At 37.1% G+C, this 27,986-nt stretch overlaps 1 protein-coding gene across 1 annotated transcript; it reads right to left on the bottom strand.

The window, feature by feature from the left end:
- Nucleotides 1-109: 109 nt before the first annotated feature.
- Nucleotides 110-27,897, bottom strand: ppp1r12c (protein phosphatase 1, regulatory subunit 12C). Its single transcript, XM_067459383.1, has 20 exons — nt 27,581-27,897; nt 26,975-27,134; nt 24,517-24,647; nt 22,251-22,369; nt 18,715-18,874; nt 12,174-12,318; nt 11,596-11,670; nt 10,581-10,657; nt 10,392-10,504; nt 10,223-10,269; nt 10,000-10,130; nt 8,740-8,827; nt 8,538-8,655; nt 8,295-8,407; nt 6,755-6,804; nt 3,098-3,146; nt 2,883-2,987; nt 2,723-2,773; nt 2,462-2,512; nt 110-1,482 (listed from the first exon to the last, which is right to left on the bottom strand). Exons 1-20 carry the CDS (start codon nt 27,742-27,744, stop codon nt 1,396-1,398), a joined length of 2,034 nt encoding a protein of 677 aa, XP_067315484.1. The 5' UTR covers nt 27,745-27,897; the 3' UTR covers nt 110-1,395.
- Nucleotides 27,898-27,986: the final 89 nt, after the last annotated feature.

Raw genomic sequence — 27,986 nt, forward strand, 5'->3', positions numbered from 1 at the left:
TATTGGTCAGAAAAACTGACTCAATCATTTTTTTAACAAAGCAACAGATATAAGGCACATTTTTGGCAAAATACACTTGCTGGATGAACAAATGGTTCTGAAAGTTCTGAAAGCAATAATTTGAGGGAAAAACACAAATAAACAGTGGTAAACTTTAAAAAGCTTTGACCTATGGTGCCAGTTTGGTTTAGGACAAAACTCAGTCACAGTACAAAACACTTTGTGTCTCTTCCTTGTAAAAAGAGATTACACCACTGGCAGAACACAACAGCATCAAAATTCACCATATATAATATATTCATAAATACGCAATAATAGAGAAATAGATCCATACTAATGCCTGTTTGGTCCAAAGAACAGTAGTCAGCTAAAGTACAGTGTTAATCTAGATACAGAAAAAGTCACATAACCCCAAGATCTTCTACTGTCTTACCAAGAGACCCCTGAGCAATATCGTTACTGTTTGGCACATATTTTTCTCTTACAATTACAAGAAATATTAAAATATTTGTTAAGCTAAAAAGATGGCGGCACTGGCAAGCTAACATTGCCATGACATTAAAAAGCTCAGTTTAAACATTTGTGAGTTTGGTAACACTGCAATTTCAGTAATAAGCCTTTAACAAATATTAGATCATGCTTAACAGATCAGCACTTTATGTACATTTAAATATGGATGCATATGAAATATATAAAATTAAATTAAATTTCTATTTCAATGTACATTAATCTGATCTGTTAACATTACAGATCTATGACCTGTAATATATACATATATTTGTTATTAATCAACTATATTCTATTCTGTATTCTGCATATCATAAACTCTTGAATTATCTATCTTTGCAGGTTTCTAAAGGTACCTGCTGAAAGGCAAAAGATGTTGAAACCGAACAGTAAATCTGAACTGAAACTTAAAAGTATCAATAACTTTGTCATCAGTGCAGCCCAGAGTAATAAGGGTACAATAAAGGTATGGACTAAATTAATGAGATGGCTAGTCGGCAGAATTTTAAGAAACATTAAAGCTGCAAGATTAATCTGTGCTATTAATAGAAAGCAGCAAGCACATTGCACAAAAAAATCAATAGCATTACAAATGACACAAGCACCCTGAATTAGAGCTCGACACCACCGATCTAGAGCAACTAAACGGCAAATGGCTTGAGTTCTAGAGTCGTTGAAAATTCCGGTTTTGGATCTAGAGTGGCAGCTAAACAAGGCCTTACATATGTACATATCAATTTGAAGAACAGTAGTTTAACCACCCCAGGCAGAGGCATATGTCCCAGAGATGAGAGAGGGAAAGAAAAATGCTGTGCAGTACTTTGGGCAGACAGTGGCACAGCAAGTTTCCCAAGGAATTCAGGAAAACAATGCAAAAAACCCAAAGGTTCATTTCGACAGCTTACTAATGACACGAATGAGAGCTGCATTTTCATCCTTCAGTCTCTGGTTATCAGCACGCAAATCCACAAGCACCTAGAGAAGGACAGAGAGTGAGATGAGCAGGCCCAAATGGAACTTTGCAGAAAGCTCTACGGATCTGGCATTACCATCATTTCACAAGTTCTACAGAGCTTGTATGTTTGTTTATAAAAGGGTTTCCACCGGCCGTACAGGTTCAGTACAGTACGATGCGGGATGCTAACCCCTGATCGGGCTTGCATTTCCACTGCCAACAGCACCTTTACTTGATAAGCATGGTGTAGCGATCAATGTCCTTCTCGCGTGTAAAAGAATGCGACAGTAAACAGTGGACGATATAGAGCAGATCTTGTTCTTGTTCTTTCTCTGCATGTGGCTATTTTTCACAAGAAGATGACATGCTTTGTTTGAGTAACGGCTGCAAGGAAAAACACAGCCAAGAAAGCATGTGCAAGTGACAATTCTCTGTCAACCAATCAACGTTCTGCAGTGAGTATAGCTCTACCCTTTAGTATCAGACTACCGTGCTAGGTACCCCAACAGAAGGGTGCTGAAAAAGTGAGGCGGTACAGTTCGGAATTAGGGTACCATTCACAACTTCTGATTGACATTGCATACCATGCTGAACTGTACTGAACCGTACCACTCGGTGGAAACGAGCCGTAAGTTTGTTTGGCTAATCTGTCAAAAGAGTGTAGTAATTATTAATTAACAAGTTTGACCATGTTTAAATCTATTCTTCAAAATTACACAGATTTCCCATGAAAAATCATACTTAAAGGGATAGAGTAACCAAACAGTTAACTGGAGCCATTGACTTCCATAGTAGGAAAAACAAATACTATGGAAGTCAATGGCTCCAGTTAAACGTTTGGTTACTGACATTCTTCAAAATATCTTCCCTTGTGTTTAGCTGAAGAAAGAAATTCATACAGATTTGAAAAAACCTGAGGGTGAGTAAAGGATGATAAATTTTCATTTTAAAGTGAACTATCCCTTTAAATATGACACATTTTTAAGCTCAAGTTCTTACTTTGAGTTCATCTTCTAACTCAGATGCTCTCCGCTGAAGAAGTTTCTTTTCCTGTGTGGAAAGCAGATGAAAATAATAAAAAAACACTTTATAATAGGGCTCATATCATTAACATCTGTGCATTAGTTGAACTAACAAATACGTTTACACAATTCCTTACTCTAGTTTAATTACAACAAGTTCAAAGACCTTTTAACATTTAAAGTAAAAAAAAAAAATGTAGTTGCTTTTTTTTTTCTTGCTTTTTTTCTCAGAACTTACAAATCTCTCCAGCTCCAGTAGGGCTGGTCTGTCTGATCCATTCTCTTGATTCTGATTACATGCACACAAAAAAAACAGAACAGATAAAGAATTATCTCTCACTTTAGTGGTTCAATATATATATCTTCCAGGCTCAGGAAAAGAAAAAAACACCTCTCACCTGTTTGAGTTTCTCCAGTTGAACTTTACTCTCATTCAACTGCAGTTGAGTTTCCTGCAGTTTCTCTTGTAGATCTCCATTCTCTTGCAACACTTGCAGATACAACTGGGATAACACATATAATAACATAAAAGAGTGTGAACCAGCTTTTATATTAATCAGTATCTTAATGATTGTTGTGTTAAAAAAATTATTATAATAAAAAAATTCATTACCTTTCTATAATACAGAGAGGAGTGTCTGGAATCGTCTAACAGAGTATCACTACAAAAACAAACAACACCGTTAAAAATATTGCAAAAGCCTCAACATTACCCTCTCAATTGGTGCGTTCTTAAGCCGACAATGAACATGGTCATGTAAACGCGGGAACCCGTTTTCTTTTATCGGGGTAAGGTCATAAACGATGTAAGCATAAACTGATCCGGACAGGTAGTTTTTTGCCTCTTACCTCGACTTTGCGCTGCATGTAAACGCATTAACCTGCTTCCTGTCAGCTTATTGAAGTGCGCATGTGTGATAGCTAGGTGACAAAAACGCAAACTTAGAGCAGATTTAAATGCACCCAGGGAGAGCGAGCTAGCGTTTTGCATGAAATAAGGACATATATTACAAACGCATAGTCTTTTAAGACCCAGAAAAGTTTAAAGATGTGTTCTCATCTCATACAGAAGTAGTAGAAGAGGTTCAGTGAAAATGTTGCATCTGCATGAGGGATAACATGAGCCGTAAATCTCCCGCTGACAAGGTGGACGCTTTATTTAACATCACAACGTAACATTTGGAATACTCAGAGTCAGATACAGACATTTTTATGTTTGACATCACTACAAGGAAATAATCCGGTTTATTAATCAAGTCATGTAAACGCGGTTGTCATTTTACTGGTTTGCATGTAAACGGGGAAAACTGGTTATTTCAATAAGCTGATTGTGAGTTATCACCTTACTGGTGTGCATGTAAACGCACCCATTGTGAGCTTATAAGCAGCTTATTTAAAACTGTGCACTTATTATTCTGCCAATTTCAACAGGCAAACCCGAATGCCACACCTAAATAGAGAGATGTCCCAAGCAGAACAAATAAAAAAAACAAAAGCGCAACCCAAGCTACTCAAACAAAGCTTTACACCAGGGGCCATATTCACAAATCATTTTATCTTACCACTAAAAGTTCTCCTAAATAGCAGTAAAAGTATGAGCTCTTGGGTAAGAGTTATTTCTTAAAATCTATTCACAAAGTTACTGAGACCAACTTTAACTAAGAAATATAGAGGACTTAAGCTAAGAGAAAGGCCAGGGTTGACCAACTAAGCATGCCCACAACTATTGGCTGATAAGGAGGAGTCTCTGTCAGTAATTTAATCATAGAAATATTGTAGAATGACATATGTTGCCATATTCAAATAAAGATTTTAAAATAAAAATGTTGTCATATTTAAATACAAATTTTAAAATGTAAGCTAAGTGTCACTAATTAAACATTAAAGTATATGTTCAGTTAATTGAAGCTCAAGCGATTATGTGTTTTATAAACAAAGTTTGTGAGTAGCAAGTTCAAATAGTCTATCTAATCAGGGGTGCGTTTCCCAAAAGCATTGTTAGCCAATAGTCAACTATGGTCGCAAGTTCCGTCGTTATCAACGTAGTTTAACCAGTCTGTGTTTGAATCCCAAAACCACAGTTCCAACGAACATTTGCATCACAAACTTGTGTGGTTGCAACGACAGCTCTCAACCTGTGGTTAAAAGCATAGTTTCTTGTTTGCATGACTTGTGGACTTAATAAATCCTCATTTTGAGCAAAATAAGCAAGCTGACATTTAGTACAATCCATAGATTTTATTTTGAATACATACAAATGTCATTTATAGCTTTTAGTTTGTTAAGAGATTTAAAGCATCTTTTTTGAAGAGTACGCATGTGTGGCACGTGCTCTAGTATGTAAGAATAATCCAATGATTGAATCTGGAAATTAAGCAAAATAACTGATAAAAATTAGAATTAATCCTCAGGTGCCATGTCCATAATTAATAGAAAAAAATCTAGCATAAATTCGATCTTAAAATAATGAATTAAAACCAGTTATTGCTCCACCACCTGTGTGACATCATTGACCAAACGTGGCTGAACGACAGATTTGCGACAATACAGTTTCGGGAAACAGTCATGACTAGCTAGTAGATTTCTTCAACGATGCATCGTACTATGGTAAATAATTACGATTTACATCCAAAGTTACATCCTTGTACAGGAAACGCACCCCAGCTCAAGAGCAGGCATATATGTATGTATGTATGTATGTATGTATGTATGTATGTATGTATGTATGTATGTATGTATGTATGTATGTATGTATGTATGTATGTATGTATCTATGTATGTATGTATGTATGTATGTATGTATACATACATACATACATACATACATACATACATACTATATGTACCTGTTCAATTTCTCATTAATGCAATTATCTAATCAAACAATCACATGGCAGTTGCTTCAATGCATTTAAGCCTAGTTCAGACTGCACGATTTTCAAACTCGTCGGGTCACTGCTCTTTTCACACTGCATGACTCTCTGGGGTATCATTCAGTCATTGGTGTTCACACTGCACGATGGTTTGACGACAGAGGAGTTCACACTGCATGACTGAACAAGAGGATGCATGATTGAACAACCCCGGTGTGCAAACTACGTTTCCCAACTATACGTGACAAGTAAACAACGCGAGATCACAGGTGCGTCATACCGGAGTTCTCGCGCGAGACTTGGAATTGTTATTAAAAATGATAAACTGCACAAAGTTTGCTTCAAATTGTATGTGCACTGATTTGTGGAAAACAGAAAAAAAGATTATGGCAGAAGAAATTGTTGGAGAGACAGAGGGAGCCAGGATTGTGTGCTGCATAGACAGTTTGAGTTAAATAAACAATTTTGTAATGTGCTGCTGCTGTGGCTGGATGTGCAAATGTTTGGCCTTTGTTTCTGTTTGATAGAATTATAAATATATCTATTAAAATACTGATATTCTGCTCTATAACTCCGCAATATACAATATCGCAATATATTGTAATATATCGTATCGTAACCCCTGTATCGTGATACGTATTGTATCGCCAGAGTCTTGGCAATACACAGCCCTACTTCAAACACAACTACAACTGCTTGGATTAACGTTAGCCTGGATTTTTAAATATAACTCTGATTGTATTTGTCTGAAAAAAGAATGTCATATACACCTACGATAACTTGAGGGTGAGTAAATCATAGGCTTGGTTCCATTTTTGGGTGAACAAACCCTTTCAGCATTCATTTTCAACATTTAGCAAGGGCATATGGCAAATCTTCAGCAATAGATAAAGGCTTAAAGCAGGTTGGAACTGTTTTCCTTCGCGGAAGCTTTGCGTAAGAGCTAATAAAATATTTAATCTCGAGACAATATTTTGTGTCTAATAATTATTTATTTGAGACTAGTAGCCGTGTAATAAGCGGGATAATGTACACCCAGCCGGTTGTTATCGCAGAATAAACCCCTTCAGAGTTTATTCAGAGACTCTGAAGGGGTTTATTCTGCGATAACAACCGGCTGGGTGTACATTATCCCTTACATAGGTGGTGGTGGACTAAATTATTAGAACACTTGGCATCTTGGGATTTATTTTCCAAGAGGACAATGACCTGAAATATTGAAAATATTTAGATGTGCTGCTGTAATTGCTGCAAAAGATGGACATATCATATATTACAAAACAATATAAAAACAGTACGACTTACTTCATCTGATATTTTAGCTTTTAGCCTTAGGATGTTTTGTGAATACTGCCCCAGGAGATGTACAAAACAATTTTTTTTTAAAAATTACAAACCTTGTGCCTTTGTCCTGTGCAGCATCTTCATTTGCATCCATGTCATCCGTCTGAAAAAAAGTAACATGGTAATAAAATTCAGTCCTTTTACATTTTTTAAGCAAGGAATGTATTTGCCAAGCCTGATGTCGTCATACTCAATTCTAGTCAGAATACAAGTCTAATATTGCTCCATTGGGCTGTGATTATGGGGCGTGTTTCAACCGAACCAGGAAAGACCTCAAATGGATAGACCTACAACCAATCAAAGAGCGACGCATAGCTGTCAAATGTCAACAGAACTCAACTGCACTGTGTTGCCAAGTCTGCGGTTTTCCCGAGTGTTGTTTTCCATGTCCGCGGGTTGAAGCCACCTCAATTATGTGATATGTAGACCCAGGAATGCAAATTTTAGCAGGCAACTTTGCCAAAAATTACACACATTTTACCTCCCAAATGCCTTTTTTTTCCGGAGAACCCTCTATTTGGCGGGTTTTGTTGTAAAAAAAAAAAAAATTACAAAAAAAACGATCTTTTCCGGTGATTTTAAGGATACACAGAGAACTTACCAACATGATCATCATTTCTAAGAGAAATAGTGAAGGTGATTGCATATATGACCAAGTTCTCCGTTTAGGATTTGAACAATTTCAAACCAAGTGCCTTGACGTGGATGATTACGTTACTGTTTATCATTTGTCCATCATCGTCTAAAGCCCGCCATGACAATCTGATTGGTCCAAACAGTTTCTATTCGGGCATAATTACTAACGAACTGCCCAAGCTCAAATGTTGTGAGCAGGGCTGAGTTTGGCTGGCATCCAGGCTAGTATTTGCCACTAGCGACACTAAATACAACTGCAAAAATTATTTACAGTAGGAGTGTAAAAATGTACACTGTACAAAGCAATCAACTCTGCAACAAGACTACAATAATATTGACTCTGAAATTTTATACAATCAATAACTAAGATGCAAAATGGCAACCCTTGCTTTTGTATAAAACGAGAGTGAGTTTGCAATGTTATGCAATAGAGACAAAAGTAGCACCAGATTCAGTTACCCAGTTTTTTATTCATTTTTATTTATTATTTTTTATTATACATGTTTTGGGATAACAATGTCATTAAAAAGTTGAGGTCTTTGTCAGGGTTCAAAATTAATTTTTCTATCAAAGGGCAATATTTGCCCACAGGAATAGATTTACTTTTTACCTTCTATTAATTAATTTTTTTCAATTACTTTTTTGTTTTATTTTGGTAGAATTTCTGCCTCAAGTCCCCATTAATTTGCAAACTCTCTTCATATCATAGACCCTTTGTCATGTACACTTTCTGTTTGCATAATGATAAACTTCATAAACTTAGAACATAAAACATAAAAAATAAAATAAAAAACACACTACTACTGCTACTGAAAATAAATCTCTCTCTCTAAAAAAATTTTTTGTGGTGTTATATTCTGGTAAGCAGCTGCAGAAAAGCATTTTAAAGTATATTCATATTGAAAAAGCACTGGGAGTGAGAATGCACTGGAGTTTTTATGAATGGGTGTAGCTCACCTCTTCAGCCAGCTGAACGATACCAGTTGAGCGTCTCTCTTTCCTCCCTTTCCTGCGATCTCTCACTCCTAGTCTTGTCTGCGCCTCTCCAGATTCCTTCACTGGCTCTGTGTCTATTGCAGAGAGAAAACTCTCAATATTCATACAGAACTCATGAATAATTCAAAAGACCAAAGATCATTCCTCTCAAGTGAAAGAACAAAACCAGTTGCTTCATGCACACTTGATAGTAATAAGACTCACCTCTCTCAGCTGTTGTTATTGTGATGTTGGGGCTCACAGACTGAACACTGAGTTGCTGAGGTTCATTGCTCTTAACAATACTCCGTTCTGCTTCCTTAAGATCTGTCAGTGTTACTCCCTTTAAAATATATTAAAAAATAATGTAAAATAAGCATTTATCACAGTGTGCACAGTGTGTGTGATTAGGGGTGTGAACACACACCTGAGTTGATCGTCGTGACTGCCGCATGAGACGCGAACGAGCTTTCCTCTGAAACTCTGATTCCTCGTCTCTCACTGGAGCCTGAAACCTGAAAAAAATGCAATCATTATTCATGTACAGAGCTTAAAAACAGTAACATCTATTTACATACTACTTTTACATACTGAAGAGTACATTTAGCAAATTACTTATATCAGTAGTCAGCACCCTTATTAGTGAAATTTTGTGATTCTCAATGCAAAAATGCTCAATATAAAAGATTAAAAAAAGCTACTAAACACAAATTAACCATCTAACTGGTGTTGTGAAAAAAATATATAAATTAATTATAAAAGTACTATTTAAAACAAAACAAAATATATATAATAAATTGAAACTATGTTCTATGTAGTGAAGAACTAAATATAGCTTCAAAACAAACAAGTAAAATAGTACTAAAGAAGAAGAGCAACAAGCATCATAACATTACAAGCAACAAACAAAATGTGCTTTCAGTATTTAGCAGTAGAGAGCTTTTTCAAGTTACTGAAGTTTACAGTTATATACATTTTTATTTTAATATTGATGTGGTAGTAGCGGTACTTTTTGACATAACTAACACTGCCTAATCTCAAAGAATTGAGTAGTGAAGGTATGACATGACTTTGTGGGCCAAAACATGGAAGCGAGTTAGCATTTTATTACTTCTGGTTCCCTCGTCCAGAAGTCAATGTTTTTTTATTGAATGGGATTTTGGTTAAATGACTGAAATAATGTCTGTGGTGAACACAAGCTCAAGGCACTCATGTTTTATTCTACGACATAAAATACATCAGTATTACCCCACTTGTGATTTTTTTGAAGCTGTTACACGTCTTGAAAAAAACGGTTGCTAACAAGTGGCTAACTACTGAGGCTGTCAAGGAGATTAAACGCCATCATGCCGGAAATGTAACCTCGGTCCTCTAGTCTAACTCAAACATTCTGGGAAAATGTTTTGCGTTAAAAACTGAAAGATTCATCGGAAGCTTAGTGATGGTGACACTGAAATCGCAGGACCATGGTGTAGTTAATTAATGTAGTTAACTTATGTTAATAAAGATTAATAAATACTGTAACAAACATATTACTCACTGTTAGTTAATGAACCTTATTATTATTCCTTTATTGAACCAGGGGAAATCATCGTAATTGTAATGTATTACCCATTAGATTTGTACAGCAGTAACATAAAAGCATGAAAACAAAAATAAGTGTTTTTGTTGGATCAAGCGATCTTACTTCCTTCCATCACCAGAGGCATTACTGGGGCTCTCAACAGGTGACTCTCGCCTCTGAGGGGTGGGGTGCACAACTGCTGTACGACTCTCTATGTCCTGATCAATCATCTTGACTTTTGTATCCTCACTGGTCTGAAAAACACAAACATACAATGATTAATCACAAGCAGCTGCAGAGACATGCTGAAAGTGAAAGCTAAGGCGCATGAGTGTGTGTGTCTTACCCCTGAAGGAGGAACAATGCTCTCTGGAGACAATACTGTTAAAATTTCTAGAACAGAGAGCAAAACAAACACCATAAAATAGATTGCACACTTGTACAGGTATGCTTCACGTTTGTAAATATGATAATGCTGCTGTATATGTTTGAGAGAGAGAGAGAGAGCAACAAACCCGGGCTACTTTCTCTCTCATCGTTCAGTCCCAGGCCACCTGAGACCCCTCGCTCTTTAGATTGGTCCTGTACACACATTTTGTCCCTGCTGCTCATCCGGCACACAGAGCTTCTAAGAGAGAGAGACATGAGTGAAGATGCCCATGACAGAGAGAGACAAAGACTGAAAGACAAATCATCTTTCTCACCTGCGTTTCTTGCTTGCACTGGTGGAATTTGAGATCTGTGAATTTTGTTGATCAATAAGTGCCTGTTCAGTCCTCCACTAAAATAAACCACAAAATATTATATACTCATCACACCTCATTAATTTTGGATCTAAATAGACCATTAATTCATGTTCTGATTAAGCGTCATAGTAATGAGCTTAATGAGTGACATTTCACTAGGGTTGAGTGCACCAAAATCATGGCTTAGCTAAAAAACATAAAAAATAACATAAAAATAAAAACGGCCCTAAGTGATTTATTAAATGAAGTTAAGGTTATCAATAGATTAATTAATACATTAACCCATTAAATGTATTTGTTTTTTAAAGAAAGAAAAAAGATATATCTTTAAGTACTGGGTTACCGTGTGTACATCTATTAAAGGCCTTAAAAATCTTTAATTAGCCTCATATTACAAACTTTAGGAAACATATACAGATAGTAAAAAATGTTTTCCTGTCTTTCTGGGATATACAAAAAGTATATTTGGCCTTTTTCGCATACCTACTTTAAAAAAAAAATTCATAGTAAATGATGTAAAGGGGAAAAAATCATAACTGTGAAAGCCTGGGACAGCTAAGTAAATGATGATTTGCAGAAAATCAAAAACAGATTCCAAGTTTAGTCCACTTGAATAATTCAGGGGTTATTTTACAGCCAAACAGATTGCAAGACTTGCAAGTGCCTGTTCTCGTTCATATTGCCAGAGCAAAGAAAAAGAAAGCAGAGCACTTGAAAAAAAAAAATCACTTTAGAATTCGTGTTATTGAAGTCATAAAAACACACTAGGGTGTTCATATAAAAATGAAATGTCTTCCTTTTTTTCAGTCTAGAAGGAATAACTGACAACCTTTACAAATAGACTGGATTCAACAGGCCACCAGTTGAAAAGGCATGCTATATATTACATGCAGTATGCTGTGACTTTTTTTCCTTTTGTGTCTAAAATGACTGATTGGTTTATATAGAAATGTATGTCTGTGTTTGTTCTCACATTAGCCTGTCTTTGTGACAGCTCTTCTAGTAAAGACACAACACTCTCGTCCGCCACATCAAATGGAGTCTGACCCTTAAAAAACAAACAAAAAAAACCTTTCAGTTATTATCATTTCCCAAACATGCACGCACACCCACCCACACACATTATGAAACAGAATTATGGCTAACTGCAGTGCTGCTGCCTGCAGAACTGTGGTGCATTTGACACAGAACAGTAGCTCCACACTTCCTCTTCCTTTAAGAGCGCATGAGCCCTCTGCCCTTATTTCTTGCTATTGCTATTCTATAGCTTTTACTTTCCCCATTTATATCTATGGTACATTTCGGTATACTGTATGATTAGAGCATATTGACAATTTCTTGATATGAACTGAGTAGAACACAAAAATAGGAATAGATCAAATAAAATGGAATTGTCCTGAAATAAAAATGTAGCCCAATTTGACCATTATACCTGTCTGAGGAAGACAGCTTTGTTTCCCATAAACAACAGTAATAAGCAAACAGAATTTGCTGCTAAATGGCTTAGCACATTTGTTCTCAATCAGTGCACTCTATTCCTCTATCACTCACCCCATTACTATGGGCCTCCATGTCACACAGTTGCTCAGCAAGCAGACGGCAGGCCTCACTTTGACCCCAGTGAGCTGCAGCATGGAGAGGAGTCCAGCCATCAAAGTCTTTAGTACTCACATCCAGACCACACTGACACAACAATCTGAGAGAGAGAATTAAAGAAGCGGTATGAAGTCAACTGTGTTCAATATAATGTAAAGACAAAATCTGCTCCAAAACCTAATGAGGATTTTAAAAGGGTAATGAAAAAGTTTTTTTTAAAGTTGTCAACAAATATGCACAGTATGCATTGCACATAACTGAAACCATTTTTTGTTGTTGCTACAACTAATGTTTTATACCTTTTCTAGTTACCTTTTCTAACTACATTATGAAGAAAATCATTTATAATACCAGAAATGCCCAAGTTAAATGTTAAGTAAACAAGTGGATTTTGCAAGCAACTTCCAAAAAAATAAAAAATAAAAAGGTACCTACATTTTGAATCCAAAATATATGTGATTTGTGTAGATATCATGCTTAGATCAGTGTATGCACAAGCATTTGAACTCAGGGAATCAGCATCTAACACCCACTATGTGTTTCTGAAAGACCACAGATGACAACAGATAACAGCCTCTGATTTACAAAAAACACTTCCACTTAAAAATGAATGGTTTTACTCCAAGGCCCCTGGCCCTTTAATCTATGGGCACTAAGTTTCTATTAATAATTAAAAAAAAAAAACATTAATTACATAAATATATATTTAAAATAATACAACAAATGAAAGGAGTGGAAATAAATGGCATGGATAAAAATCATGGGATCTGTGACCTAATATTTTGTTGCAGTCTTTAGAGACAATCAGTGCAAACAAGCGTTTTAATGTAAATTATGTCAACAGGTACTTTGGCCCACTCTTCATGAGTAAACTTCTCCAGCTGTTACAGGTTGGATGGGTGGCCTCTCCAGACAGCATGTTTCAACTCTTTCCATAGATGTTTGATGGGATTCAGATCAGGGCTCGCAGAAGGCCACTTCAAAACAGTTCAGTGTTTTGTTCTCAGACATTCTTGGGGGTTTCCAGCTGCATGTATTGGGTTGCTATCCTGTTAGAGGACCCATGAGCTGCGACTGAGACAGACTTTTCTGATGCTCGGCAATACACTACAAACTATTCCTTGATAGTTTTAAGACTTCATCGTGCCCTACACCGATTCAATCTGTGGAATCTGGCCTCACCAGAACATGAATTTGACCTTTGCAAAAAGCTCAAGTTTTGTTTCATCTGTCCAAAGGACATTCTCCCAAAAGAAATTGTGGGTTGCCAATATACATTTTACTTCCATCATACACTGATGTACCTTGACCTTGCTGTTTAGCTTGCATCTCTTTGAAATTTTTCTTTGGCTGCTTGTCTATCATTTGCACTATCAAGCTGCTTGGAGATGGTCTTATAGCCTTCACCTTTAACATTCTTGTTTGTGATTTTCTTGATTTGACTATGATTTAATCTCCTCAGACAACTTTCTCTTTTGCTTTCTCTGGTGCATCTTCTTTATGGTATTTTATACCAAACAGCAGAGACCAATTATACCAAACAGCAGAATAACTATTTTTTAAAAGGCTGAAATGACTGCTTACAAAATTAAAGACATGCATGATACTAAATAAGTTAAACTTAAATAACCTGTCTAGACCATTTTGTATGATGAGATAATTATTTTGTTCACACTTTTTTTTAATCAACGAACCTAAAGGCATAGGGATACGTTCACAACCTGATTGGTTGGCTTTTATGACGTATTGCCTGTTTTGAGACAGAACTTACTGAACTCCCAAAACAATGTTGTGTGCTAGGAGAAATGTGCTTGATGTATTTGCATAGGCTACATATGATGGAATTTTGACCAGATGAAAACTCGTGAAGAGCTTATAAAATGTCTAAAGGAGTCAAAACAGCGGCAGGAATCCTTCTGTCACACAAATGATCTGCTGTGAGGAGACTCATTTCTCCCAGTACCGAACTGTGAAGGCAACATCACGACTATGACGAGAGAGAAAAAAATATATGTGTGAGGATTCTGTCCTTTTTAGGGTCTTATCTTCCTATTTTTGGTTTGGTGCACACTAGGGTTCAGATGGCAGTATTCACACTTATTCAAATTAACCACAGTAACAGACCAATCGCACTAGGGTTTGATTTAATTGAACCAAACATGCCAAGCGTGAACACGTTTAGGTCCAAGCGCGATTGTTCCCTGCACCTCCCGCATGGTTGGTCTAGTTTCACACTCAACTCAAATCCTGGTGCTCGAATCCCAGCTCATCTTACGTCATCAAAAACATGCATGGTGCATGATAGAAGAGACCGCAGTAAATATAGTGTTTTTTATTAATTTGGTGCTATATTTTCGCAGCTGAGTGAACGACACTTGTGTGTCGCATGAAGGCTGCTTTTTGCTGCTTGCAAATGGACTCTTGCCAAGTCAGTGGAGCACTCACTATGCGCAAATACACTGCAGGCTCACTCTCGCGCTTATCAAAGGAAAATAATAAACACTATCATCCCTAACATGTGTTTTATTACATCGTCATCCGCTAAAAAGCTTGCACAGATTACTTTTCTTCCTGAACAAGTGCGGACCCGAGTCTGTGTTGCTTTCACACATGCAAATCGCAGCACAGCTCGAGTGCAACCAAACTCAGACCACCTCCAACAGGTAGTCTCATTTTTCACGTAAACCGTGCCCCATTTTGAACTAAGCTGCCAGTGTGAAAGCTCCTTCAGTTTTCAGGAGGAATGAAGCGGGTTTTTTTTTTTCAATGAGCTGTAAGGGTACCAATAAATGTAAACAAAAACAGTTGCTGAGGTGTACATTAAAATAAGTATATATTTTAGCTTATTTTAATGCTTGTTATGTCTTATTTTAAATCCCTTTGTCATCTTGATGCCCCTTGGAAGTTTACTGAGGCCCTCTGGAGCAGTGGTTCTCAACTGGTTTGGCCATGGGACCCACATTTTCCCATGGTCAGTAAGCCGCTACCCACTGATACTGATGAATAGAACGAACATCATACCTGCATGCAAATCCCAGCTAACACGACATATCGGTTACGTGATTTATTAGTACTTTACTTTTATTTAATGATTTACTAATTGACAATGTAACAACAACGTTGCATGCTCATGATATATATTTTTTTTCTTTAGTGAAGTGATACAGTGCACATGAGCAGGACAGGACCTTTCGGACACATTTACCTCAGCTCTCATCACAAGAGCTCATTTAACTCATTCATGTAATCTGACTTAGGGCTGGGCGATATGGAGCAAAACATATATCTCTATATACGATATATCTCTCAATATCTTTACAGGAAAAATAAACCCCTAAAAACTACAGCAAAAACAAATATGCCAAATACCACAAATTCTTTTTTTTTATTGAAGTGCAAAGAGGTAGTCAGTTCATGTAGAAACAAAGTGCTTTCATTTTGTCATAACACCACTTCCTGTTAAATTGGTATCAAAATTCAACTTTTTGTTGCAGTGTGACTGAGCGCCTCATTATGCGGATTATGTAGGCTACACATGAGCCGATTTTCACTTCTTTTCCAGTTACAGAACGAAATATGAATGTCAGAAGGTAGGCTATATGACACAGTACAACTTAAAGAAGAGCACTGTGTCTCAGGACACCCGGGATGTCGCGTTTTTCCCTCTTGGTTAAAACATGAATAGACCTATTCATCATAATCCCGTGATAAAGCTGACAAAATAATAATAGTAATGATATTGCAATACCTTTTAAATGTTTTCAAATGATATGCGAACATTTTGACATTTTAACCGAAAACCATGCGATCAGTTAGACACAATTCATAAACTGGCATGATTGCGACCGCGTCTCGCACCAATAGTGTCAATCACCTGACTGTGGGTAAAACTTGCGATTTGAACTATGATGAACATTAATATTTCTTTATGAATTTTAGCAAGCAGTTGTGTTAGAAGGAAAACATGGTCTCTAAACTGAGTCCTGAACAACGCGCGTGCTTGTCAACATGATAACTAATCCTCACCTGGTTGCTGAAGCCGCCGTGTTCAATGAGACAACACGCGAGGGAGGGGGAACAAAAGCAACGAGGTGGGAGGCGCACGAGCACAGCACAGAGAAGGCAAACATGCAAAGTGGCAGAATCAGAATTAAATATAAACAATATATCGATATATACGATATGTCCAAATCCATATAGAGTTGAAAAAATATCTCGATATATTTTAAATATCGAGATATCGCCCACCCCTAATCTGACTCCTGTAATGTTTGTGCCATGACACTCCCTCAGCAGCTAAATCACATTATATTGAACAGACACGTTAAGTTTTTAATTGTAGTGTCTGTTCTCTAACTGAACTGATTTTATGAAAATGAACGCAGTGGGGAAATGTTCCAGTAATTTAGAAGCGGTGGCTTTGGGGGTGGCCTCGTAGGGCAGCAAAGTATTCTGGGAAATGTTGTCTTTCATCCCCATGAGACAAAAATAAATTTTCTGTCTTTTCTCAGTCTAGAAAGCACCAATTTCAAAATTAATTTCAAATTTCTACTACATTAATGACCCAGTTTAAATACAGATTCATCTTCCCTGCGCTGAAGTACCCCTTTAAACTGTGTCTGACAAAAGAGTCAACACTTTAACACGTCTTTCAAAATAAAAGTCTTGCATCAGAAAAACATTTAGAATTAGAAAATTGTTGTTGATGTTATATCTTTGACCCACTCTAAGCGGTCTTGCGAGCCACCAGTTGAGAAACACTGCTCTAGAGGGCCCCATCCCCTGGTTTAAATGATCAGACTAATTGAAATTATGGTGAAAGTTTAATTATTCCCCAAACAATAATTGTCTGTCTTCACATTGTAAAGTCGGAATGAAAAAGTAGGGCAGAATTAATTTTGTCCATCGTGAATTGATTGAAAAGCTGTGGTTTGTCTTACCCTTGTGCCAAAAAACAAGTCGTCAGAGAAAAGATGTCAAAGCAAAAGCAAAGGGAAATTATTTCGATTTTTAAAAAAAAACGATCATTTTGAAACACTTTATTTATAATAAATACTGCATTATTCCATGAAAATAGATTTTTCCATTTAAATATTATATTACTTTAAAGTCTGGATGAACCATAAATTGAGACATTGCCACATTCCATGAACAATTTTGATTTCATGTTGATTTAATTTTGATCTCAATAGTGATAGTGTTGTAGGTTTGCGTTCCTCACAATTCTCTTTCTTCCTCTCTTCCCGTTCTCCACCCTCCCACCTTTACACAGCTTTCTACAACCATTTACTGAGCTGATTTCAAATCAGGAGAGTATGACCAGGGATAAATGGGTAATTACTTGTAAAAGGCAGCTGCCTATATAGGGCAGTGAGGCAGCACGCTTGCAGACACTCACAATACCTGCAACAATCTCTAAACAATGACCATTCTTTATCTCTTCAGTCAAGTTGAGATAGCATGCAGTGTACAAGGTCATGTGACTTCTGCTCTAAACAGCTCAATGTAATAGAAAACAGTGCTGGAAGAACATTGCCACAGGCCTCCACTCCTTCTCCACTTTGCACAGAGCCAGGAAATAAACAATGGCTATTCTGTGAACAGAGAACCTCCCAATGGCGTGGTGAAATACCCTGCATGAGCATGGGGTGTTAGACTGACCAAATAAGGGTTGATTGGTCCCTAGGTTTTCAGACATAGCGCAAACTACAAAATTCAATAAAATCACTAGTCCCGTTTCCACCGAAATTACCTGGAACAATTTGTACCAGGAACTTTTTTTACAGGAACCCCCCGGGCTGGTGATGTAGGACTGTACGCGAATGCTCCTCCCATTAAGCGACCAACACTAATAACGTTTGCGTGACAATAACAAGTATATGAAGGAGATTCAAGCAGCGCTGATTTTGCTGGTTACGTATTGTTTTACTAAAGAGGTAATAAATAAAAACAACTGTAAAAAAAAGAACTGATTCTAAAGCGTATTCAGAAAGCTTGTAAAGCTAGATATAAAATGACGACAATGAATGTTATAATCAGCTATTACGGACTGACCGTGAGATGGCTGAGAGGAACGTGCGCCATCAGACAGAAAAAGCAATACTTATATTTACTGAAGGCAGAACAAACCTCACAAAAGACTTTTAAAAGGGCCGGTTAAAATAAAATGCTGCATGAGCAAGAGCAATCAGCATGTACAGCTCCTAAGACCCACCCTCGAAAGTTCCTGAACTGAAAAGGTACTACCTCGCGAGCAGGGCCATTTGGAGGGGGAATATTTACCCGGAACTTCATTTAGACCCTAGTTCCTGCGGTCGAAACACAGCGAGTACCACCCCAAAGTTCCTAGCTCCTGGGGAAAGTTCCTGCAGTGGAAACGGGGCTAGAGATGCTACTAGCATTATACCATTTTATTATGATACCATGAGTGAAAATTTTGCACTGCCAAGATTTTTTACAAGGATTTTTCACATTTTCTGTTTGCATTCACACTTACTTAATGGCCTCCAAATATCCTTTAGCTGCAGCTACATGTAAGGGAGTAGCACCAGTCCGGGGGTGGCAAATATTAGCAGGTAGCCCATCGGTGAGCCAATGGCGGGCATCATGCATGATCCACTCCTCTTCTGCTCGCTTAGCTGCTTCCACATCCATGCCTGATGAGAGATGGACTGATTATGTAATATAGATAAGTGTATCTCCTACACTTCTGCATAAAACAACAAAATGCAAGATTCTCTGAGGAGAACTACCTACTGAATTTGAGTATGCTATTATTATTATTATTCATCAAAGCAGCTGACGTTGGTTTGGAAAATTAAGTAAATGTACTAATCTGTATATTTTTAGAAACATATATAATATTTATAAATATTTATATATTTTGCCAAGTTATTTTTTAATAAAAATAGGGTAAATATATATTTAGCAGCAGCCATATCACCCTGTAGCCCAAGACTGGTTTCTCACTGAAGCTAAGCAGGGCTGAGTCTGGTCAGTTCCTGGATGGGAGACCAACTGGGAAAACCAGGTTGCTGCTGGTAGAGGTGTTAGTGAGGCCAGCAGGGGGCACTCACCCTGTGGCTGTGTGGGTCCTAACACCCCAGTATAGTGATGGGGATGTCAATGAGCACCATCCTTCGGATGAAACGTTAAACCAAGGTCCTGACTCTCTGTGGTCATTAAAAATCCCAGGATGTCCTTCGATAAAGAGTAGGGGTGTAACCCTGGCATCCTGGCCAAATTTGCCCACCAGCCCCTGTCCATCATGGCCTCCTAATAATCCCCATATAATGATTGGCCTAATCACTCTGTCTCCTCTCCACCAATCAGCTGGTGTGTGGGGGTTGTTCTGGCGCAATATGGCTGCCGTTGCATCATCCAGGTGGATGCTGCACATTGGTGGTGGTTGAGGAGATTCTCCCTTCTATATGTAAAGCACATTGAGTGTCTAGAAAAGCGCTATATAAATGTAATGAATTATTATTATATGTATAAAAAGTTACATAATGCATTGTGTTAAAAATCGCATGTTTTTTTTTCTTCTTTTTTTTACTTTGTGTCTGAGGGTGTTTTCACAGGGAAACCGAACTCAAGACTCCTTTAAAGGGTTAGTTTACCCAAATATCACATTTATGTCATTAATGACTCACCCTAATGTCGTTCCACACCCGTAAGACTTCCGTTCATCTTCGGAACACAGTTTAAGATATTTTATATTTAGTCCGAGAGTGTATGTAAGTGTATGCACACTTTACTGTCCATGTCCAGAAAGCTAATAAAAACTCAATAACAAAAATAACAAAAACTACGACTTTATTCAGCATTGTCTTCTCTTCCGGGTTTGTTTTCAATCCTCAAATAAAGATCTGAACAGTTATGAATCAGCGTATTGATTCATGTTTATAGTATACCTATAATATATTATAGTAGAACCAAGTATAGTGTGCATACACTTGCATACACACTCAGAAAATATATAAAATATCTTAAATTGTGTTCCGAAGATAAACAGAGGTTTTACAGGTGTGGAACGACATTAGGGTGTGTCATTAATGATATAAATTTCATTTTTGGGTGAACTAACCTTTTAAATGGACCAAGAGGTGAACCAAGTGAAAAAGGACCCAGTTATCTTAACGTTCACACTGTCCCTGTACCTGAAAGAGGACTCCTTTTTTGGTCCACTTTAGTAGAAATGTGGTCTCAGACCCCTTTGTGTTCATACTGTTGCTTTGTGGATCTAGTCCAGTTCAGTGCTTGATGGCTGACCCTATGGCCTTCAACATTTGATCCCATGCACTTGGATTGAACAAAGATTATAAAAAATATTTAATGAAATTGCTACAGATGGTGTTGAAGTAAGTTGTTTATCTTTGTACACAAAATGTTTTACTTAAATACTACTTCTTGCACTACCTATATCACACGTCCAAAATGGGTCAATAACATTTATTTTGAATTGTTATCCTTCATTGATGTTTATTTTATTGTAGATGGCAATGATAACATCAGCATACAATTTTTTTTAAATACAATAAAATAATAAAATAAATATGCAAATTAGCCTAAATAATTAGCTTTCAATTTTTTTACTGCTTTAAATTTTCCAGGTAAAGTATAAGCATGCCTAAAAGCAAGAAATGGAATAATCACATAAAAAAAAAAATCATATTTTTCACTGTATGCCGTACGTTTACATTCAAGACAAAACCACCTGTTTATATGAAACGTGTGTTTTTTACACTTTAAAATAAATGCAATAAGATGATTAAAGATTCTGTTTAGTACACATGCTGTCACAGCTGACTTATGTGCTTGCGCTTCATGTGTGTGTGCTCGTAACACCATTTTAAACTGGCAAGGTGCGCAGCCGCATTCGGAAGTCGGTTTATTTGTTTTAAACAAATAATTTGTAGAGATTTGTCAGAAGCATAGACTCTAAAAAAGAAGAAGCAGTCATGATGAAGAGCCGATTTGTACGGAGGCATTTGATGACAAAATTACATTGGAATTCACAAACAGAAAAAAATCAAGTAAGCCCAGAACGGTTTGTGTTAAGACTGCGTGCTTTTAGTAAACCGTACCATAAGATGAGATCGAACCGTACCCAGACCACCTCGCTTTAAGCAGTCTGAGATCATTAGAAGTCTTCATATATGGGCCAAAAAAAATCACACGAATTGCGGTCAGACCCCTGGAAAAGGACCAAGTGTGAAAACACCCTTAGTGTGCAGACTCAAATCAAAAGGGATAATTTTCCCAAAAATGAAAAGTATTTCATCTTGTTTTGAAAATGTTGGTAATCAAACAATTTGGGTAACCACTGACTTGGTAACTAGTTGTACAATATCACAAATACAATGAGTAATTTCCAAACAAAAATACATTTTGAGAAATGAAGTCATACAGTTTTGGTAAAAGATGAGAGTGAGTAAATAAAAACATTTTTAGTAAACTATCTCAATGTTATTGATCCAATAACAATCATGTCTTCTTCAGGAGACTTTTTGACTCTGAGAGGTCAAAAGCTTGCAAATTGTTGAATAGCCTGAAGATTTGTGATACATTTTTTGCTTTGCACCTTTACTCCAACCAAAAGTGTCCATGACGTCACCGATAGGATTCTGAAGTGCAGTTTTAAAGCGCAAAGTAGAGACGAGCTGGCCGTTGCCAACGCGTCATCGCACGTCACGCCCGGATAACAGAAAATGGGCAAAGAGGTGGGATGACTCAAAGTAGCCACGCCCTTAATTATGCAGAAGTTTAAGGCTTTATATAATGTAAACGAATGCGTTATAAAAAAAAAATAACCCCCCTCACAGTTGTCATGAAGGGCAAAAATAGCTGTTTAGACCAAAACCACACATTGTACCAGGCTGTAAACAGGGTTTTTTCTGCTGTAAAGTTGGGCATTTTAACATGATGGGGCTCAATGAAATTCTGCTCCCTTCTGGAGCCTATACAGAACTATACTATCCCCATACAATTAGATTCATAATGTGACATCTCATACTGTATGTGTTGTCTAACCTTTTGTTAATGTGTGTTCCTGCAGCAGTGTCTCTGTGGCCTCATCTTCTGCAATGTCCAGTGGTATATCACCATCACAGTTCACTGAGCAGAGAGATGCACCCTGCTGGAGCAGAAATCTGAAACACAAATGCAATCTTATTGTAATTGTGTGTAACTCTGGAATGACCCTAAAAGTTTACAGCGGTCAGAAAAGTTTGTAGTTCACTATAAACTACAGTTTCAAACTAAAGTCTCAAGACAACTACACACACAACAAACAAGTTGTACAATGTCCGAGTGACAGTACCATTTAAAAAGCAGTATAATAAATGCTAATAAGCTCCAAACAAGCACGTCCACCATCATAAAAGTAATCCATATGACTCCAGTGGGTTAATAAATACCTTATGAGAAAAGCACTGGGTTTTTAAAAGAAAGTATTCATATTTAAAACTGTATTAATTATAATTACTGGCTTACGGCAACGGCCGTACATGCTTTTATGAGAGAGTCAAGTTCCAGCTTTTTTTTTTTGGCCAAAACTCGTATTTAGGACACCCACTTGTTGCAGTCTCTCTGACTACCTAGTTGATCATGCCAATAACACGTATATCTCAGATATTAAGCAAGGCAGGTATAAGTGAAAGTGCAACTGGTTCATTAAAACATATTTAGAGGAGCAATCCTTGCATAAAAAATAGATACACTGTTTTTAACTAGTTATTTATTTATTTTTCATCATGAAATAGCAAATGTAAATAGAAATGAAACAAGAATTACAATGGGTTTATGTTAAATGGGTGTACGGCCTTAAAAGATACTATTTAAGAAAAATATTTATACCAGTGACTTTTTTTACCTGGGTATGCTGGGTGCTGCGTTATGTCAAAAATGCACCTGCATGTTGGGTGGGTTAATAATAAGCACATTCATCCAGTGTTAGCTCAGTAACTAACTCTCACGACATACAGCAACACAGCAAAACATTTCTTAATACATTTGACCATTTAATGCAAGTAGCTATTTACCTGAAAGTACATTTACCTGTTGATGCCTTCACAAGCACCCATAAAAACTGTATTTTTGTTGCTTGAGTTGAGTCAGGCACGACACATGGAAGGTGATTGCAAAATATGCTGTATTTTTGTAATTCTGCTAGATGGCATAACGTCGCATAAACAAAATGTTTTACCTTTAAATGGTACAACACATCAGCTGAGGACATGTATCTACATCAGAGATACAAATAAGAAACACCATGGAAGGCTTCAATTTAAATGTACGCCAGAAGTGTTTTTATTTATTTATTAGGAATTAAAAATAAGTATCCTGTAATATAATAAATATTAGTAGCCTATAAAATATAAGTAAAATATCATTAGAAAAATAAATGTATGTATAATAAACAATAAGTTGAAATAATGCAAATTGACAACTTTAACAAACATACAGACTATGATTAACAGCCTTGTATAGTAGTAGGTCTGCTTACCTTTTAACAGTTATACGTTTTCGTTAAAAATAAATTTGGTTTTGTATTAAGCACAATACGATTTTCATTTATCGAGTTCTGGAAGAAACAGCTAATTTTTCCACTAACAGCTTACGCTGCTTATGAAATCCCCCATTTTCCAGCAAACTAATGAGAACGCGGGACAATGATGACGATACATAACAACAGACTGTAGGCGCCAAAGCTGCTGTGGATCCGCATACCCGGAACACTCAGTGAGTGGCAGATTTGAAAAAACGTTTAGTGCCAAAGAAAATGTATGATGGCGAGCTACATACGCATTACTAACATTTCATCATGTACGCTTTATGATACACCTCAAACAAGGGAATTTATAGTATTTTTAGTGTTAATATTAATCAGCAAGTCCATGAATGGCTTGGGTATGCAGAGCATTCATAGCTTATATGGACTGCATGACACTAATTCATACAACCTTTATGCTGATTCTATATTAATTAGGCGATTAAATGTGCAAGGCTACACATTGAATTATTAGGTGCATTTAATCATGATATCACAGAAAACTGTGCAGTAGGTAAAAGTTAAATTAACTGACCCAACATTGTCATAGTAATGATGGTTTAATAAAAGTAATAAGGCTCTTGAGGCATTGCTACTTTGCAAACATATTAACCTAATAACATATATTTCTATTACACTCAACACAATCTCAAGGCAATCTCAAAGCTAGCCAAACTCTAAACATAATATAAAACCTTGGACAGACTCATTAATCTAAACACACATATTCATTAAATTCAGTCATACTCTGTTATCTCCAGGTTTCCACAGGATGCAGCCACATGAAGAGGAGTCCAACCCTCACTGTCCACCTGGTTGACATTGGCACCCTGAGACAGAAGAAATGCCACCATCTCCATACTGCCATCGATACAGGCCTAGGAAAAAACGCCATGTACAGTCTATCAACATTAAAGTTAGCAAGAAACAAAAGTCTTCCCTTTTTGATGTATATCTGACTGAAACAGCTTCTCAAACAACAAAGAAATGTACTTGATTTAAGCCATCATTACGTATAGATATGTATACATATCTATGATAGCCTATGTTACGGCCGATAACCAATGTTAAATTCTGTATTACTTTGGGTAAATAAATAAAAAGTAAGACTCTAAAACATAAAACCAACCATGTTGGTTTATGTTACTTAATGGGATAGTTCAACAAAATATTTAAATTATCCCATAATTTAGCCACCCTCAAGTCACCCTAGGTGAATTTGACATTCTTCTTTCAGACAAATGCAATCTTTAAAAAAAATGTTGTGGGTCTTCCAAGCTTTGTAACTTTCTGTTTCTGAAGTCCATAAAAGTGCTCCACACAGCTCCTTCACAAACTGTAATATCTAACTTCCACTAACTTTCGTACGTGCGTTCACAAGAGACTGGTGTTTCAGCATATGACGCTTGGTGAGAATATGCTAGTTCTCACAAAAAACATGTTTTGTTTTGCTATCCTCTGCGCTTCTACGCTTGTAACCAGAACGTATGCTATGCCTCAATCCTACATCACACACTGGAACACCAGTCTATAATGAACATGCATATGACAGTTAGTGGAAGTTAGAGATTACAGTTCGTAAGTTTTAAATATGGATATTTTTCTTACACAAATGCATCACTTCGCTTCAGAAGGCATTTATTAACCACCCGGAGCCATGTGGAGCAGTTATATGATGAATAATACATGCACTTTTATGGACTTGAAAACAGAAATTCACGTTCATTATAAAGCTTGGAAGAACCAAGACATTTTATATATATAATTTTTATTTATATTATTATAATCGTATACCACAATAAATCGTTCGTTTGTTCAACCCATTTCAAGCAAGCTTTGCTTAGCAACTTAAACTGAAGAAAGGGGCAATTAGAACTACATTCCTGCAAGCAGTAGGTAATTTATCCACTTATTGACTAGCTGTTTAAACAATTTCTGATTAAATTGAAAGTTTCTTAGAGACCGCATTGTCTAGATGACGCAAGATGCTAGTACAGTAACAATAGAAAACTCCAAGTACCATACAAAACTAAATAGTGTGTCTAATGACAAGGGTTAATATTATTTTGTATTTCAAAATACAACCGTAGATACCGTTCACTCGATCCTTCTAGCAAATGTCACTTTTCCACCATACAAGTTAAAACAATAGTCAGATTGCTAAAATGCAGCTTACTTGTTTATTGATTTCAGATCATCCGCACGAGAGAGAGCTTGCGTGCATATGGTTGCCAGATTGGACATGTTTAGGTAAAACACCGGATAGCATACAGGTTTTTTTTTCACAGAAAGATCTATGTGGGGGATTTAATTACTCAAATCTGGCAACCGCACGCAAGCTCTTTCTCGCACGCGGATGATCTGAAAACACCAATAAACAAGTAGGCTGCATTTTTTCAATCTCCATTTGAGATGTTTTGCTTAAAGTGTCATTCAGCCGGTCTGTATTCTGTCAGGACTCAGGAGCTGAACAGCTGAACTGCTGTGAGCTGCTGAAATAAGCCAATCAGAGCAGAGCTCAACATTAATATTCATGACTATTCCAAATAAGGCAAAAACAGAGCATTACATCCTAGGGACAATTTATAGGGTTGTAAATGGACCTGTAAAACTGTATCTGGACAATGTTTGTCCTACATACCATCCATGTAGATATCAGAGAACAATTTAACGTATCGTTTCAAATCATTCTAGGGCACCTTTAAAAACAAAACTGAACTATTTTAATGGCTGCAACAATGTCAAAAAAACACGTCTGTTTCACATTCCTGTGCCGGCTATAGGTGCTTACTCTGATTTGAGTTTATATACAATTTTTCGCTGTATATAAAAGTTCTTCCCACGCAGTGTACAGCAGACGCTGATGTTTTTGTTACCTTTAATCGAGTCAAACTCAAAGCAGTTTTGGTACTTCCAAGGAATAAAGAGTGCATAGTCTGCTTTCTTCCGCGCTTCATGTTGTCTCTTGTTCAACACCACACATGTCGGTGTTACCACCGACGTTGAGGTTCTCATACACCCTTCTCACTCACAATCTCATTCGTTACTTGAAAAAAGTAATCGAATTACAGTAACGCGTTACTTCTAGCGTGTTATTGACCATCACTGATAAAGTTATTTTGGTCTCACGAGTATGGAATGACATGAGGGTGAGTTTTTTTTTGGGGGGGTGAACCAATCCTTTATCATGCAGTAAAATTCTAACCTGGTGTAAAGCTGTTATTCCATCAGCATTGGCACAGTTGACCACATCGTCATCTCCATTCAATACTCGTACTTCTCTCAGCATCTCGTTTGCCTCCTCTGTGTCACCACTAGCACACACTGCTAGGAACTCCGCAGTCTTCTCAAATGTTACCCGCAACCTGAGAAAGGGAGGCACAGGGTATCTGGAATGGTATTGGCATCACTGTGGCACCTTAAAAACTATACAGTATTACACTGTTAAATTTGACAAATATTGTGTAATTCAGGTTTCTACACTGTGTCTGCAACTGCAACCTTTAGCTTCAGCAATCATCAGCTCTAAGAACAATGTTTTCAAATTGTGCTGGCTCTTTGATCCATTAAGAATGGACTAATCAGAAACCCATTCTAACAGGATAGTAATCCAATGCATGGCAGATGGTCCTTGACACCTAAAATAGCCAACTAAATCTGGAGATCTTCATTAAAGAGTTAAGCTGAGAAACACAAAAAACTATTTTTATTTGGAAATGTTTATTTACATCGATAAACTACATTATTAATTCATAGAAAAATGTTCTCTTTGCTCTGGTTTTGTCATTATTGTGTAAATAAATCTCCAAACCTGTTTTTTTTCTGGTGCTCATTTGTGTCTGCTCTGCCTCCATCAGGAGCTCGGATCGTCTCTCCTCTCCAGCGACTCCGCGGCACCGCCGGCTCTCTGTCTGTACTGGAGCCCGACCAACGCGTCAGCTGCTCCCGACGCTTCGCTACCGCCGCGTCCCCCATAATCCAGCACTAAAGACACATATTTTAAAGAGAAATCCCCATGATCACAGCTTCAGGAACATATATGACACAGACACGCCCTCCATGCGCGCTGTTTACACTTCCTCATCACACTCACAGGAAGTGACTAAAAACATCTAACCAGTCATTAACGCTCACTTCTGTCCCACTAAAAATACCTGCCGATCGGAGATTTCGACGACCAGTAATAAAGTTCAAGAACCAGAAAAGATTTTATGTAA

The sequence above is a fragment of the Pseudorasbora parva genome, chromosome 12 (assembly GCF_024679245.1).
Source record: "Pseudorasbora parva isolate DD20220531a chromosome 12, ASM2467924v1, whole genome shotgun sequence".
In the NCBI taxonomy this organism is placed as follows: domain Eukaryota; kingdom Metazoa; phylum Chordata; class Actinopteri; order Cypriniformes; family Gobionidae; genus Pseudorasbora; species Pseudorasbora parva.

What these genes read in the sequence shown, in the direction of transcription:
- ppp1r12c (XM_067459383.1), bottom strand. Translation starts at nt 27,744, where the DNA reads ATGGGGGACGCGGCGGTAGCGAAGCGTCGGGAGCAGCTGACGCGTTGG. An exon ending in TGTCACAAAGACAGGCTAAT is followed by an intron (nt 10,658 to 11,595) that starts GTGAGAACAAAC and finishes GGTTTATTTTAG; the next exon opens with TGGAGGACTGAACAGGCACT. An exon ending in TGAGAGAGAAAGTAGCCCGG is followed by an intron (nt 10,270 to 10,391) that starts GTTTGTTGCTCT and finishes TCTCTGTTCTAG; the next exon opens with AAATTTTAACAGTATTGTCT.